Source organism: Polypterus senegalus, unplaced genomic scaffold (genome assembly GCF_016835505.1).
Source record: "Polypterus senegalus isolate Bchr_013 unplaced genomic scaffold, ASM1683550v1 scaffold_3429, whole genome shotgun sequence".
Lineage (NCBI taxonomy): Eukaryota > Metazoa > Chordata > Cladistia > Polypteriformes > Polypteridae > Polypterus > Polypterus senegalus.
Window position 1 is genome coordinate 50,533 of NW_024384050.1, and position 18,192 is coordinate 68,724.

The 18,192-nt window shown below is 39.4% G+C and overlaps 1 protein-coding gene across 1 annotated transcript; it reads right to left on the minus strand.

Moving 5' to 3' along the window:
* Positions 1-743: 743 nt before the first annotated feature.
* LOC120521780 (ICOS ligand-like) lies at positions 744-15,467 on the minus strand (the record flags this gene model as incomplete). Its single annotated transcript, XM_039743142.1, has 4 exons — positions 744-764; positions 860-864; positions 7,245-7,535; positions 15,125-15,467. Coding segments are annotated over 4 exons (660 nt in total), but the record flags the coding sequence as incomplete, so codon positions are not given.
* Between the last annotated feature and the right edge of the window lie 2,725 nt (positions 15,468-18,192).

Below are 18,192 nucleotides of genomic sequence, written 5' to 3' on the forward strand. Positions count from 1 at the left end.
CCTGCTTTATGTGTAGGCTGATTAACGAGCGTCTCAAATCAAAAGAGTCCAGGAGGTTCATAAATTCTTTTACTGAACAAGTCACTTCACCTGTCTGTGCGGCACAGGGAGCACTGGGCGAATCTAACCAGTAGTATCTAAATATTGTATGTTGGATAATGTTGTATTCCTCCTGTATTCCGCATTAAGAGGTATTTAATTCTGTTTAATAACCACAAACACTCACTCAAGCTCTTGCTCAGAACAGTGTCCTTTTTATTTTTTATCTCACCTTTCTTCTCCACTTCCGGTTTCATCTCATTCCCATAATACCTTTCAAACCACCTGACATATGGCATATTAACCATGGATATGACATCCCCCCTTTACTTGGCCTTAGACTCCTAGTTAGAACAACAACGAAATAAAATGAAACTGGACTGCATGAACATCCATTAAACTAATCAGCATCACAGCTTAACTATCCTCAACAGTATAGATTCTAAGTTTCTCTAAACCATCAGCACTGTAAAACATTACCATATCGATAAACATGAATTCCTTATTAAACAGACAAACATTTTACTTTTCTGCAGATTTTTATCCATGAATCCAATGTTTTTTTTTTTATACTCTAGGAATTAAACTCAACAAATATTGAAAAGAGCATATCTTTCTTTTCTAAATCATGAACAGCATTAAAGTGTTGACCTTGTCAATCTCATGCACCACATGCCTATCAGTCACAAACATAGTCAGAAAGTCTAACACTCCACCAGGGGCATCTGTAATAGAAATTTAATTCAAATTAAAACAAAAAATATATCAGCAGTTCAGAAAGAACCATGCAGTTTTAAATGCTGTTTATTGAACATTCTCTTGGCACTAAAGCTGTTTTGGTAAATGATATAATATTAAGTACAAAATCTGATCTGTGTCTTCTCACTTAAACCTGGCTTTTTTGATTTTACTGAATCAGCCGCAATCTAGGAGTTCTCTTTGATTCTAGCATGTCATTTAAAGCACATATTACAAAGTTGTCCAAAACATGTTTTTTTCCATCTTTAAAATGTTGGGAAATTAAACTTTCTAAATAAACAGGATTCTGAGAAATTAATTCATGCATTTATCTCTAGTAGGACTGACAACTGCAATGCGGTGTTCACTGGCTGTTCAAACTGTTCTCTATACAGCCTCCAGTTAATCCAAAATGCTGTGGCAAGAATTATTACAAGAACAAGAAAATATGAACACATAACTTCAGTTCTTTAATCCTTACACAGACTCCCGGTTAAGTTTAAGGCAGATTTCAAAATCCTCCTTTTAACATATAAAGCATTAAATGGCCAAGGTCTGATTTACTTGTCTGAACTTATCATGACTTACAAACCTGAGCGCATATTAAGATCTCAAGATGCCGGTCTGCTTATGATTCCAAGGATTAATAAAATAACAGTGGGAGGTTGAACTTTTAGTTACAGGGCCCTTAAACTGTGGACTGGTCTTCCTGCTACTATAAGAGATGCCCCCTCTGTCTCAGCCTTTAAATCCCGGCTGAAGACTCACTACTTTAGTTTAACACACCCTGACTAGAGCTGCTGATTAACTGTACAGACTGCATCTCTGTTGTTAGTCATTAGCACTAAAACATAAGTAACATTATAATTATAATTGAATACTAACCCTCACCTATTCTGTTTCTGTTCTCGGTATTCAAATGTGGCAATTGGTGCCACGGCCCACCCTGCCAAGTTGTTTTGCCTGCCTATAGTAAAGTCATCCCTGATGGAGGATCACAGGAATCATGGGAAAGAGGGGTCCTTTCATCGGATTGGCTGGCCCAACACTGTTTCAACCGTGCAATGGCAAAATGGGGGAGGCAGCTTGATGGATGAGGTCTCCAGGACTCTAAAAATATCCAAATCTTATTATGTGATATCATCTACTATTAAATTCTGCTCCGTACTTCTAAAATTTTTATTTTTATGCTGTATTAAGGATTTGTTCTGTTCTGTATATTGTATTGTATTGACTCTTTTTTGACACTGCACTGCTTGCGCCCTACGCATTCTGGAAAGGGTCTCTCTTTGAACTGCCTTTCGAGGTTTCTTCCATTTTTCCCTACAAGGTTTTATTGGGAGTTTTTCCTTGTCTTCTCAGAGAGTCAAGGCTGGGGGGCTCAAAAGGCAGGGCCTGTTAAAGCCCATTGCGGCACTTCCTGTGTGATTTTGGGCTATACAAAAATAAACTGTATTGTATTGTATTGTATTGTATATTCTAAGTGCACAGTTTTTTAGACTATATTGGTAATAGATATCTCTATTTTTAACCCTGAAACACCGCTGCATGGGGGCTTGTTTTGCTTTGGACGTGCTCTGTCTCTGGGTATGTCAGAGGACTGGGACTGTGTGAAGTGGGGTCCAGCCTCACGTGGGGAGGCAAAAAGGTAAGGACAGAGAGAAAGAGAGCAGGCTTGATCTATACCTAATCTATCCTTTTAATCCTTATAATTATAACTACCAAGTAATAATAAGCTGCATGGCAACAACTCTTGGGGAATAGGAAATTAAGACCTAAACTGTCTCACTTCCAGTTAAGACTATAAAATGACATCAAAAACTCAGAATCAGTGTCTCCATGATGGGACAGTTAACTTCGTAGCTGGAATGTTAAAGGCCTGAATCACGAATTAAAAGAAAGAAAGTACTTCTCACCTAACAGGTCTAAATGCAAAATAGTATTTTTACAGGAAACCCACTTACTAAGCAAGGATCAGTTCCGGCTGCAAAAGACTGGACTGGCCAAATGTTCCATTCTAGTTTTACAAAGAAAACTAGAGGTGTGGGAATTCTCATACATAGAACAGTACCATTTGTAGCATCAGATGTAGTATTGGATCCTGAAGGGAGATATGTAATGGTCATGGGAGACTTATCTAACTGTAAAATGATTTTGATAAATGTTTATGCACCTAATGTTGATGATAAGGAATTTATACAAAATTTATTTGCATCCATTCCCAATCTGAACACTCATAAACTTATAATGGCTGGGGACTTTAATTGTGTTCTAAATCCACTTTTAGATAGGACTTCTCCACAGGGGAACGATCTAACACGCAAAGATAATTACAAAGTTTATAACTGATCACAACTTATCAGATCCCTGGAGGTTTTAAACCCAAATTCAAGAACATATTCTTTCTACTCACCAGTACATCATTGCTACTCAAGGATTGATTACTTCTTTATAGATAATAACTTCTTGCCTAAGATTAAATCTTGTAAATACGATGCTATTGTTATTTCGGACCATGCACCTCTGATCTTGGAGCTGAAATTACTAAGCCCCATACACTCACCCACAGATGGCGTCTCAACCCGCTTCTATTAGCTGACGAATTGTACTGAATTTATATCCAAACAAATCAAATTCTTTCTAGAGACAAATACATCCCCTGAGATCTCTGCAGGAATACTCTGGGAAACTCTTAAGGCCTTCTTAAGAGGACAGATTATCTCATATCTTTCCCACAGAAATAAATCAGAACCAAGAAAGTAGCAGAGATAAAAAGCGAAATTACTAAAATAGATGAAGAACATGCCAGACTACCAAGCGAGACTCTACATAGAAGGAGGCAGGCTCTACATTCAGAATTAAACCTCTTGACAACTAAAGAAACTGAACAACTAATTTACAAATCCAGACATCATTACTATGAACATGGAGAGAAAGCTAATAAGCTTTTAGCTCAACAAATTCACAAGCAAGAAGTGTAACGCAATCTCGTAATCACCAACAAACGGAGATAAAATCATCGAACACAAAAATATAATGCACACTTTAGAGACTACTATAAATCCCTATATACTACTGAGTTTAAAGAAGACAATACACAATCTAATGCATTTCTGGATACATTACAGATACCACAAATAGACGCTTTTTAGTGTGGAGGAACTTGATAAACCTCTGTGCATTATCAGAATTACTAGATGCTATAAAGTCACTCCAAGGTGGAAAGCAGCAGGCCCTGATGGCTACCCTGCAGAGTTTTACAAGAAATTCTCCCTCAGCTAGCTCCCTCCTATTAGCAACATTTACAGAAGCCAGAGATAACCAATCTCTTCCACAAACCTTTCGCCAAGCACTAATCACTGTTTTCCAAAACAAAATAAGGACTTATTACAATGTGCATCATACAGACCAATTTCACTTCTGAATAACGATTAAAATACTCTCTAAAATCATAGCTAGAAGGATGGAGAAAGTGCTCCCTGTAATATCACAAGACCAAACTGGATTTATTAGGGGCACACTTATCTTCAAATCTTCGACCTGTTTAATGTAATATACTCACCAACTAAATCAAACACCCCAGAAATATTATTATCATTGGATGCAGAAAAAGCATTCGACATGATTGAATGGAAATACCTTTTTACTACACTGGAGAAGTTTGGGTTTGGCCCGAACATTTGTGCATGGATTAAATTACTGTATACTAACCCAGAAGCTTCAGTTTGCATCAACAACATTTGCTCAGACTACTTTAAACTAGAACGTGGCACAAGACAAGGATGCCCTTGTCACGCTGTTGTTTGCAATTGCCATTGAACCACTGGCAATACATTGTCGAAATACTGATCAGATAAAGGGGATTAGCAGAGAAGGACTGGAACAGAAAATCTCATTATATGCAGATGACATGGTACTGTATATATCAGGACCCAGAAAATTCTGTGCCTGCAGTCTTAGCAGCACTCACAGAATTTCAAAAGATCTCTGGTCTCAGAATTAATCTGAATAAAAGTGTACTCTTTCCAGTGAATTCTCAAGCATATAATATTAGATTAGACACCCTACCTTTTATCATTGCAGAACAGTTTAAATACCTGAGGGTAAACATCACAAGTAAACATAAAGCTCTTTATCAACAAAATTTGCGCCTGCATGGAAAAAATTAAACAAGACTTGCATAGATGGTCAACCCTTCATCTCACACTAGCTGGAAGAATTAACACTGTTAAGATGAATATTCTTCCTAAGCTCCTTTTTATTTCAAAACATCCAATATACATTAATAAATCATTCTTTAAGCAATTAGATTCAACAATAACCTCATTTATTTGGAATTCAAAACATCCACGCATCAAAAGAGCGACCCTACAAAGACAAAAGGCAGAAGGGCATGGCTCTACCTAACTTCCAGTTTTATTACTGGGCAGCAAATATACAGTCGATAAGAACCTGGACACAAATAGAAGAACATACACAGGCTTGGACCGCAATAGAAGTAAAATCCTGCAGTACTTCTTTGTATTCCTTGCTCTGTGCTCCAATAAACACACGCTATCGGCAATACACTAATAACCCAATTGTGCTCCACTCACTTAGAATCTGGAACCAATGTAGAAAGCATTTTAAGACGGAGAAGCTTCTATCTGTGGCACCCTGCAAGAGAACCACCTCTTTCAACCTTCACAAACATATGCAGTTTTAATATCTGGAAAAATTTGGAATTAACTTGCTTAGAGATCTTTATATAGACAACGTCTTTGCATCCTATGAACAATTACATTCCAAATTTAACATTCCAGCTACACATTTCTTTCACTATCTTCAAATCAGGAACTTTGTTAAACAGAACCTTCCAGATTTTCCTCATCTTGCACCCTCATCCATGCTGGAAAAATATTGCTCAATTTCAAGGAGTTAGACTCCATCTCTACAATATATAAAATCATTTTACAATCCCTCCTTTCAAAGATCCAAGAGGACACTGGGAAAAGATCTCTCAATTAATATATCAGAAAAGGAGTGGAAAGTAGCAATGCAGAGAATTCACTCGAAGCTCCATATGCAAAGCATACAATTATACAACTCAAAATTATATATCGAGCACATCTGTCTCGACTAAAACTCTCCAAAATGTTTCCAGGACATGATCCAACCTGCGAACGTTGCAAAAAGTCCCAGCCTCACTAGGTCACATGTTCTGGGCCTGCACCAAATTAACATTATTCTGGACAAAAATTTTTAATTACCTCTCAGACAGCCTTGGACTCACAATCCCTCCTAACCCATTAACAGCTGTGTTTGGGGTTCTTCCAGAGGGTCTTAAAGTGGAGAAAGACAAACAAATTGTGATTGCATTCACTACACTGTTGGCACGCAGACTTATTCTGATAAACTGGAAGAACCCAAACTCTCCTCTTTTAAGTCAGTGGGAAACTGATGTGTTATATTATTTGAAGTTGGAACATATCAAATACTCAGTTAGAGATAGATCTGTACAGACTTTTTCAAAACATGGCAGGATCTAATCAGTAATATTTTAAAATAAGCTCATAAAGCACAGAGGAAGCAATTATTTCTGTATTTCTTTGTCTTCTGCATTCATCTCTATTGGCTTATCAAATTTATTAATTTAGGTATGTTTACGAGCCTTAAATTTCACACTGTTTGCCTTGCTCTCTCTCTCAGGAGTAAGGATTGATTTGTTCTTAACTCAATTTTACTTTTTGTAAAAATGATTGATTTGTATGGATTGCAATAAAATGAATAAAATTTCAAAAAAAAAATAGATCATTACGATAGCAATTGATGAGAAGAATTAATAATTAATTGCAGAATTGCGGTGTTTGCCATAACTCTTGAGATATTATCAAAAAATTCATTTGACGGATCCTCTCGAGTGCCCGTTTGTCTTGCATGATTTGGCTCAAAAACTAATCAGCACATTGTCATCTCATCACAGGCTGACGTTTTCATTTTGGTATTTTTCTGTCCAGCTGTTTTAACTCTTGACCATCCTGAAGAAACTGTGACACACACAGACAGACACACACCCTTCATCGAGACATCAATGTTTTAGGTATCAGGGGAGACGGTGAGATCCGTCAAAAATGGAAGATCGAAATTTTTGATGAATCTAAAGCGTTCGCTCCTCCCCCATAGACGACAGGTTATGGTGGGGCAGGGAGCAACGCTAAAAGGTACTGGATATGGCTGCTTCTAGAAGCATCTAACTAAAATGTGCTGCTGTACATACAGTGGTAGAAGCTGTTTGAATATTCATTTTCTGTCTGTAAATGTAAGCTTCTCTGAACGACTCGACTTTTGTGACATTTGAACTCTCAGATGTCTACTGCAGTGAGCTATTCTTGAAGTGCCTCACAATAATAGGACAGATGACATGCGTGTGACACATCAGGTTGCCTTTACTATGGCTGTTTCTCTACTTAAATACAAGGCGAACTTACTCTCTGGTTTAGCCCATATCTTATTCTTCTTGAGTTTCTCATTCTCGATGGTGCAGGTCACAGACTCGTTTACTGTCACATTCACAGTCAGGATGCTGGTCACACTGTAGAGTCCCCTGCTGTCTTTGCTCAGCGTTGTGTTTATTCGGCTCGAGTCCACCACGGACACGTTATTCACTGCCCAGTGGACCTTTGGCTCAGGATATCCTCCATCAGACGTACAGATGAATTTGTCTTCAGTGTTGTTTAACCCTGAAGGTGTTCTGTTTACAACTGGATCAGAGAAATGAGCTGCAGAGACAGAAACACATTAAAAAGAACTGAATGTATAATGAGGCATGTCCGTTATCTGCTACTTCATCCCCTACAGTCTGTGACCACAATTTACCTCATTAAACACACCAGACTGGGCAACAGGACATGGGATGAGGAGGCCTCGAGTTTAACTCAACCACTTGGCTGTCAAGGGCTTTCCCCTCACTAGGCTGAGTTTTGTTTATTTCATAGCGTGAGCATTTCATGAAGCAAATGTACAAACTAAAACAGAAAGAAAATGTTTTACCGAAAACAGGCCTCCATTGTTCACTTATCCCTGTTCACCTACGCTTTCCAAAAATCAACAGGTGGAGATATGAAGGTCCTCAAAGTTCAGCCGCCTGTTGTGTGAGTACAGCAGCATTTAGCAACAGAAATGAAGTTCTGCAGTCATGAAAGTGAAAAAGCCTATCAAAAAATCAATGCCTGGCTAAATCTACAGCACTCACCTTGCCCAAGGTAACGTACTGAAAAATCACATTTCACAACAGCTCCAGTTTTTTTTTTTTTTTTGCAAAAACATTAATTGCAGTGGTGAAATGTTATAGTAGGACATGGCTGAGTGAAGAGCTTCATAAAAAATTAAGAAAATAAATGAGAGAACACACCCACTCCGGTGCACCCGATAAAAGAGATCTTCTCTTCATTCTAGAAGTGACTTGTTACAATGGAGAGCCATAGAATCAGCCACAAAAAGAAGTTTAAATCCTTACTGGCCACACACTGTCAACAGGCTTTGTTATGTCATTATATACAATCTACACACACACAGAAACTTCTTCTTCTTCTTTCAGCTACTCCCATTAGGGGTTGTCACAGCAGATCAAGAATATAAACATGAAAACTTCAAAATGCTGCGGTGGGCTGGTGCCCTGCCCGGGGTTTGTTTCCTGCCTTGCACCCTGTGTTGTCTGGGATTGAAGCTAGTAGACCCCCATTAGGATATGGCGGGTTGGATAATTGATGGATGGATGGAAACTTCAAAATGAAAGAATGTCTAAAAACACAGCCTTTCCCCAAAAGGAGATTGCCAGTGCGTACAAAGTGATGTGATTTAAGAAGAGAGCAGAGCTGCACACACCAGCACTGCCTGGGCTTCTCATCTGATGTTCACATGAAATCACACATAACTGCTTAAACACGCTAAGCACAGTTGTTATTCAATCTTTGACTGTCTAAGTGACTCTTTGGTCCTCTCTTTTGGATTAACAGAAGCATTGTCACTCTATTGGTGTCTCACAAAAGAAGTAGCTGAATGTATTAAATGTTGCACCATAATGATACTTTAGTGCTTAATCTCATATTTTTTATTTAGCAGACATTTTCAAAGAAACTTTAGGTCTATAAAGTTAGTTTCAATGTCTAATGGATGACTATTACGTTAACAAATAATTTTGAAGAAAATCAAAACACATGTATGATGTAGTGTAGGTAGCAAACAGCATGGAGGAGCATCCCAGATGAGATGCCCGAGTGGACAGAAAGGCATCCCAGCTGAGACAGGGGAGGATGTCACACTTGGACAAGGCTTCACTAATTGATAGATGGACATCCTAGCCAGAGAAGAAGGTGGTTCCTTGCCTGGGTGGAAAGCCCCAGAGAAATGGATAGGTGTCCGAACCGGACATGTGCATAGCACCTTCCCTGGTCAGGATAAAAGAGGACAGAGAAGCATTTTTTTTTCCTTGGTTGCTAGATGGCAGCGACCCTTGATATCTGCACCCATTTTGGAATTCTTTAAGGAATGCCTGGAGTTGTAGTCTGGCAGCACAGCCCTGCTGGGGTCCATGGATGCATGGAGATGTACTCCATGTTATGTGGGACTTCTCTGTGACCCAGAAGTACTTCCAAACAGCCACAGCCCTGGCACCGGAAGTACTCTCAGGTCCACTGCACTCCCTTTTCCAGGAGAGTCAAAGCTGGGAGGAGGACAAGCAACACTCAACTGTAGGAGACGTACATTTTGGGAGGTATTTTTTATAAAAAAACACCCAGTTATTTGAACCCGGGACTGCCTTGGACTGCCTTGGTGTGTTCATGTTGGGGTTTGGGGCTCTCTGCCACCCTTGCTTTCACAGTAGTTACTGCAGTTAAAAATAATAAAATGTTGATGGTGTAAAGTTGAGTGTATGGCGTGAAAGTTGAATTTGAAACCTGGTTCAGGATGCACCCAGCATGTCATGTAGGTGAACTACTGAAGGAAATCAGCCAGCGACTTTACTTACTGGGCCTGAGCTGAATCTTTTACTCTTCTGGGCTTATCCTTGAAGGCTGAGGTGTCATTTTGGCATTCACTGTGACAAAGGTTTGAGTTATTAAGAAAAGCCATTTAAATGACTTTATTATCTAATATAGAAAAAAAGAAAAAACAAGCCTTGGGATAAGAAAAAAGTCATCTATTAAAGCACGCTTGTTGCTTCTATTGCTATACTTAGGCTAAGTTTCCTGTTGATGGACTGGCTGGACAAAAAGAGGAAATATTGGGTCACATTACGGGTTCAAGATGGGGTGGATGGGTTGAGGTGTCATGCAGCAGTGAACTCTTCAACACCTAAAAATTCACGATCTCCTGAGCTAACGGACTGTCAGTCAGCCTAGTGGACAGGGTCAGTTGTGACCATTTATGGTTCTGCCATGTCCTGTTAACAACGGGATGTGACCAGTGATGTTAAAGGATTTCCGATTACACAACAGATTCCTTGGAATTGGGAGATTCTCAATGAAGTGTGTAAATAAAAGCGCAGTGCTGACTCCTCCTTTGTAACACTTGCTAATGAGGTGCTTGCACTTCTTGTAAGGGTTACGTCTTGTGCGACATAGAAAATAAAGAAGACTGACTGATGCTTTCTCCTGCATGCATTCACTGCCATAGTTATACGGGGAGAACAGGATACCCGGTGGGAGTGTCGGTAAATTTTTTCGACAGTGGACCCCAACTTAATCACATTAAGAAACATTCCTACTTTCACCTGCATCACATTTTCTGTGTTCGCTCCTTCTCCTTTTCTAATGCTGAGATACTCATCCCTGCTTTGATCACATCTGGCATCGATTATTGTCACTTCCTGCTGGCAGGTGTCCCTTCTAATCTGATATCACAGCTCCAGCTGATTCAAAACTCAGCTGTGAGAGTCCTGACATGGACCACCAACAGTGAGCACATCACACCCATCCTGCTTCGCCTCCACTGGCTCCCTGTGTCTTACAAGATTGAATATAACATTTTATTAATAATCTACAAAGCTTTAAATGGCCTCACACCAGACTATAGCAGTGACCTTCTCCATCACTCTGCTCCTGTTCTTTCACTAAGGTCCTCTGATTCTGGCCATCTTGTTGTGCCCCACACTAACCTGCAGTCTGTGGATGACAACAGGGCCTTTAGTTGTATTGCTCCCTGACTTGTGAATGACTTCCGGAAATGAAGGAGATCAGCTCACTCCATTAAAAGACAACTGAAAACTTGTCTGTTCAGGAAGGCTTTGAACTCAACCCGACATTCTGCCTTGTTTTTCAGCTGAATTGTTTTAGGCGCTAGAGGGGACTGGCCGGACTCGTGGTCTGGAACCCCTACAGATGTTTTTTTTTTTTTCTCCAGCCTCTGGAGTTTTGTTTTTTTTTTGTTTATTCTGTCCACCCTGGCCATCAGACCTTACTTATTCTATGTTAATGTTGACTTATGTTTATTTTTTATTGTGTCTTCTAATTTTCTATTCTTCATTTTGTACAGCACTTTGAGCTACATTTTTTTGTATGAAAATGTGCTATAGAAATAAATGTTGTTGTTGTTGTTAATGTGTCAAGTCAGCAGCCAAACAAGACAGAAACACGGCTGTTGGTGGAGGTAGTTCCACATTACAGTGAAGACTTTCAATTGTCATAATAATGAAAGGAAAAACACAATTATGGCTGTTATATTAAATTTACATTATTTAGAATGTCTTAGCATTAAAAATAAGTCAGGGACCACAGGTTTATGGGTAAATCTGGACAGGATAAGAAACAGAACGATACTTTTAGGGTACAGGAGGCATGTTTACAAAAACTTCTCTGTTAATTAAAAAGCGGAGTAATGAAACTGACAAAACTCTCTCAAACTGCACTGTGGAGCCACATGTAAGCTGTAAGTTTTACTAATACAAGATAGCAAGCTAACAGTTTAAAATAACAAAAAGTCTAATGTGCAAAACCAGATCTGCAAAATTCCACACCGTGTTTAGAGTAGCACAAAGACAAAAATAATGAGAGCTAAGATCAACATCCATTATTGTGCCATTGAACATCAGCTTTTGCCATCAAATACTACCTCTTTCAAATTCATTTCAATTACACTATATTGTCAGGTAAGCAGCTCAAATACTGATTCGTTACTTTTTCTTTTAGCCTTTTGATGAGAATACAGTTTCTTTTTTAATTTTGTATGATTTGTCTTAGGTTTAATGTCACTAAATGCTTTCAATGGCACTACCACAGTCTTCAGACCCAAACTTGTACAGGTTAGGGTGCTGACTGATATCGGTTTACTCTTAAAATATGTGTGGTAGAGCCTGATGGAGCTCCTGATGCAGATGCCGCAGATGTGGGTGAGGGAGTTGAAGCTGTAGATGATCTCAGTAACTTAGAAGAGTTATCAGTGAATCAAAGGTATCCCAAAGAACTCCGGAAAATGTTTTTGGAGGTGGTTGATGGTCTCAAACTTACGCAGCTCAGAAGTTATTTGTTTTTCAAACCAGTTAATGTGCCAATGAAAAGTTCTGAATTTTGTTCATCCACTCTTTTATTCATTGAAATTTAAGAAGAGTGTTTTGTTTTTTGTGTGTATACATATTTAGTGATAAATCTTTCAAAAAAGTATGGCTTACTGCTTTTTTGCTTCTGTTTCCATTTCAGCCATCAATACAGAGGCCCTGTAGGTGATTCAAGTAATAATATCTACTTGCAGAGCCACAGCACCAGACGTCACGACAGTTGTAGACCCGCAGTTACAGACCCGGAAGTGAAGCCTTGGAAAATAACGTCGGGTTAAGGAACCGTTCAGCAATTAAGCGATAAAAATGAGAAGGAAAAACAGAACATCAAACCAAATAATACGCATCATTGTGAAGTTCAGAGGGTTTCTGCCATCACGTCGTGTCACACATCAAACTAAACAATGCGGAAAAAGATTTTATTAAATGTTCATTCTAAATTGGTTTACAACAATATTGCACACATGCACAGTCCATTTGAAAAAAACGTAATCACTTTTATTATTAACGTTTTACTAAAATCTAACGTGGTGCAAACATTGTAATTATATTGCATACTTCATGAATGTAAACGAAAAACTATTTTCAATGAACACAGATCTGGATGATTTTAATGTTATCGACATGTTAAATGGTTCCCACAGATCCGAACACAACGTAAATGGTAATCTTAATATTTCACAGAAACGACCCGTATTGTTTAGTTTGATGTGTGAAACGACGTGATGTAAGAAACCCCTGAACTTCATAATGATGCGTATTATTTGGTTTGATGTTCTGTTTTTACTTCTCATTTTTATCGCTTCATTTCTGAACGGTTCCTTGACCTGACGTTACTTTCCGGGCTTTGCCGAGACCTTCCGAAAGTCAGTTTACGACGTCAGTCCTGCAGCGACGGTGACGTAACTTCTGGGTCTTTAACTGCGGTGATGTCTGGTGCTGCGGCTCTGCGAGTAGATGCTACTCGATTCAAGTGTTAATAAAAAATATTTTAGATTGAATTTTGTTATGCTAATTACGGTGATATACTGTAACATGCAGACATTTAACTGATGTTTTCAGGCATTGTGTTACAGGACATCTGAAACATTTCACCATCACTAACAAGATCAAATCTTTACACACATATTGAGTTCCTTAACATTTTTTGAAACGTCAAAATAAATCATCCACTGTATAGAATTGTGGTTGTTCTTTTTTGCCAGTGTTGACATTTCTTATGCCCAAATAGATTTTAATTTGTATTGAAATATTTTTATTATGTTTGTTTGGAATAGCTGAAGTATCAAAGGGTAAATTTATACTGTAGCTATTGATCTTACAGAAGTTAATGCTAACAACTGCTTGATGTTTTGGAGGCTCACAATAATGGAAAGGATGTCTTTGGAGCAGTAGGCCGGTCAACGGTGCGATAAGCAAACAAAAAATAACCCTGGAGAAATAAACTGAAGGGTCAGTGAGCTGTGAAAGATTCTTCTGAAGGGAAAATAAAGTTAAAATAACACGGTACACTTGTATTACTGTTATTTGTGTAGAAAAAGGTTGTGGGAATGTTTTATACATTAAAAATAATATAAAAAAACTATAATGTTGGGTTTATTGTGTTTTTTTCCACTTTTGCGACTTTTATGTTTTAACACATAAGAATATCAAATTATGCTTACTGGAAAAATATGGCAATTGATTGCATACTCCTTTTAAAATTTACTGAAATTAAAATTCTGTGTGGATAAAATGTAAACCATTTGTGAACATTTACATTAAAAAAAAAATTCAGCTTTAAGAGTAAATACTTTCAAATAGATGTTAGTTAATTAAACAAATAAATATTCTATGTCTATGTTTCTTCCTGTGGTGGGCTGGCATCCTGCCCGGGGTTTGTTTCCTGGGGTTTGTTTGCACCCTGTGTTGGCTGGGATTGGCTCCAGCAGACCCCCGTGACCCTGTAGTTAGGATATAGCGGGTTGGATAATGGATGGATGGATGGATGGATATGTTTCCTCAACTCAAATCTCGATGTTCTGTTAAATATTATTGTTGAATTTACTTAGCACTTGAGTCAGCGGAATAAACTTAAAGAGGTGAACGTCTCATCCAATGAGTGTGTGGGGAAATGTGATCTGCATGACGCGGTTTCATCTGAGCTTGTCTCGTTTTTACTGTAAATCTCATTTCACACATATCAAGTTCTCAACTCCTGGAAGACACAGGGATGAGCAGAGGGATCATACTGGCACGACTCTATGTGTGGCGAGACAAGCTGTTTGCAAACAGGAGCTCAAATCTGATCCGGTTCACCCTTTTTTATTTGCCTCATAAGTAAATTATAATCATATCTCATTTCGACTGTACTGCTTATTGACAAACTGTGATGACGAGTCTTATTGGCTCTCTGTAGACACGGAATGAACTCAACGCTCATCTCTTATTGTTTGGTTTTCTGCATCAATGGAGAGTCAGCCGCAGCTCCATGCCTTGCATGATTTTGTTAAAGAAGCTGCGTTTACCTTCATTCAATAAGAGCAGCAGAAAGCAAATCAAGTCACATGTTCATGTAGTGACATTAACTAAATTTGTGTCATTCTTGTGTGGTACTGTTTGAAAACTTTGATAACACGGTGCTTTTTATTAGACACATACTGTGCAACATCACTACACAGGAGCTCATCTTGTTCTTTTATTTTGTCTTTCACTCCATAAATCCTCCCCCTTAAGACCATTTTAACATTTTAGCAACACACACAGATTTGAGACGCTCCATCAAAGATCACAAAGCTTGCAGAACAAAGGATGTGTTTAAATGCTCAGTCTGCTCACCTGTGACTAGAAGGCACGGATAAGACACACTAATTCTTGTCTTCTTATCTTTACTGTAACTGCACTCAAACTGCCCTTCATCAGCGACTGACACGTCTGACAGCTGTAGTGAGAAGTTACCACGTGACAGTTCAGATGTGAAGAGCTGCGTTCGGCCTTTGAACCGGGCATCCGGATTGTTATATTTTCCTTTGACAAATGAATGAACAATGTCACCTTCACTTGCTGTCCACTCGACTGAAATGTCTTCTGCCTTTAAGGACTCTTTAGTGGAGCAGTTAAACTGCACTGTCTCCCCAATGATGGCAGTAAGGCAGTTGTCAGCTGAAATGAAAGAAACAAACTCAAGTCAGCGAGGGAAGAGGAAGAGTTATAGATTTAAAACAATTGATATAAAAACTGCTTTGGAAGGCAACCGAGAAGAGACTTCCACAGTGGAAATGACAGGGGGCGCTCTCATAGCATCACTAAACTCTAAAATACACCAAAATTGACTGAAAAAGTAACTTTTATTAACTAAAAATATTCAAGAGGTGGGCAGCACGGTGGCACAGTGTGTAGCGCTGCTGCCTCGCAGTTATGAGACCCATCTGGGTTCGCCTCCCGGGTCCTCCCTGTATGGAGTTTGCATGTTCTCCCCGTGTCTGCGTGGGTTTCCTCCCACAGTTCAAAGACATGCAGGTTAGGTGGATTGGCGATTCTAAATTGGCCCTAGTGTGTGTTTGGTGTATGGGTGTGTTTGTGTGTGTCCTGCGGTGGGTTTGCACCCTGCCCAGGATTGGTTCCTGCCTTGTGCCCTGTGTTGGCTCCAGCAGACCCCCGTGACCCTGTGTTCGGATTCAGCGGATTGGATAATGGATGGATGGATGGATATTCAAAAGGTTGGTGAGAAAAACTTAAAATGCAAATGAAGGTAGAATTAAAAAAAAAATGTGCTACTGCTCTGGATCCAGCTTTGCAGATTTGAACCCGTGCGTATCTATAAGGTAGCTCAGCCCTCCCCTCCAAGTCTGCTTATCACTTTCTCTTTATGTCCAGCTAGTTGACCATTTTTCTTCTACTGAGACAAGTTTCAATCCCATCCAGGGGTCTCTTCTAGACATGTTGTAAACTCCAATGCTCCCTTTGTCTCGCTGAAATGCTCATCTTCAGTTTCCTTTCAAAAACATGGGTGTCATGGCTGCGCCGCTGTCTGCTCTGTTGTAGCCTTATTATGATCACTTCTTGCACAGTGTGCCCTCTCGTGGGAAGGTGATGTTTTTGCCTCCACCATTCCCTTTCTTGGCCAAAAATCAGAAATCCCGGAAACTGAGAGGTCACCACTTCCAGGTGCCTTCTACAGGTTCTGCTTCACTCTTCCTTTAATTTTTTTATTTTTATAAGTATATATAAGACCAATTTTATAAGTATATATAAGACCAATTTTTTTAATTATAACTAACATTAATATTAAAATGTGGCATCTGGGTTGTCACTCTTAATTTTAAATTCATTTATAAATCAAAGATATGCTGCAGTCATTGCAGAAGCAGATCTAAGCAATCAACCTGTTTCAACCTTTAGACCTTCCAGAGCTCTCAGCACACTTGTGTGTCTCATCCCCTCTATTGGCCACAGTTTTTCCACATATGCATATGTCGGACTTCTTCTGCCACAAGTGTAGGTCTGTCTTTTTCTCAGGCCCATGCTTTGCCCTTTGTCAAGCTGGTTGTACCCTTGGTCCAGGTAACCTCATGCCAACTGGACATTCCTGCACAAGTGGCACATCAAACTAACATGACATAAACCTGTCTAATCCAATTAAGAGGTTGTGGAAAGCTACTGTATAACAGTATTATATGGGGGAAGGTCCATAGCAACCCAAGATGCAGTGCCAATCCATCCTACAGGCCACTCACACAGAAGAGCATGCAGACCCCACACCAACAGCAACTGGGAATGAAAGTTGACCGCAAGTTACAGAGGTTGCAGGGCTTTTGTGAGTGATGACCCAGTTCCTCTGTGAATGACCTCCTCCATACCGCTGATGGCTGACCTCTCACTCTGCTGCTGTCCTCGTCACTGCTGACCTACAGAGTTTAACAAAGTGTCAGTGCCGCCCTGCTGGACTTGCTGGACACGACTGACCTGACTCCTGGTGCCACTCATTTCTCCTCTGTGTCAAGCTGACTTGATGTTTCTGCAGACTCCGTGCTGTGGTCCTGCTCAGTGTCAGTATTTGGACTGCTGGTATTTGATATTTACTGGACCGGGGATACGTGTAATATGAGTTTTAGAGATTATTACAACGCAATTTAATTCAGTTTATTTTTGTCTGGTGCAGATGTATATGACTCGACCTCAGGTCAAATGCAAGTGTAATCTTTACAAATGACTAAGTACAGAATGAGTACACATAAAGACACAGATTTGTTAAGACAGAGAAGAAAGCAAAGCAGAAACTGATTAACATCAATGGAAAACAACAAAATTGGTCGTATTGGTTAAATCTAAATGAATGTAGCCTGAAATATCATATACTTAAAAAATGTTTTCTGTTTTTGACCCAACGCTAAGCACATTGAGGCCTGGCCAGTACTTGAATTGGAGTCCATCTAGGAAAAGCTTGGGTTTCTGCTGCAAGAGGTGTTGCTGAGGCCGTCAAGGGGCGCTTACCCTGTGGTCTGTGTATGGAACCCAATGCCTCAGCGCAATGATGGCGTCACTATGCTGTAAAAATGGTGCCGTCCTTAAGATGAGATATAAAACTGAGCTCCTGACTCTCTGTGGTCATAAAAGTTACCTGACAATCCTTTATAAAGAGCGGGGTGTATCCCAGTGCTCTGGCTTAATTGTCCAGCATGGCCTGGTATACCCGAGCCCTTAATCATTACCTTTAAACATTTGGTAAACTATCACTCTCATCCCTTCACCACCTAATAGCTAAAGTGTGGTGAGCGGACTGGCACAAAAATGTCAGATGTTTCATTGTCCAGGTGGGTTCTGCACATTGGTGAAGGTTAAAGTGGCTCCCCACTCTCTATGTAAAGCACTTTGAGTAGTTAGAAAAGCACTAAATAAATGTAATG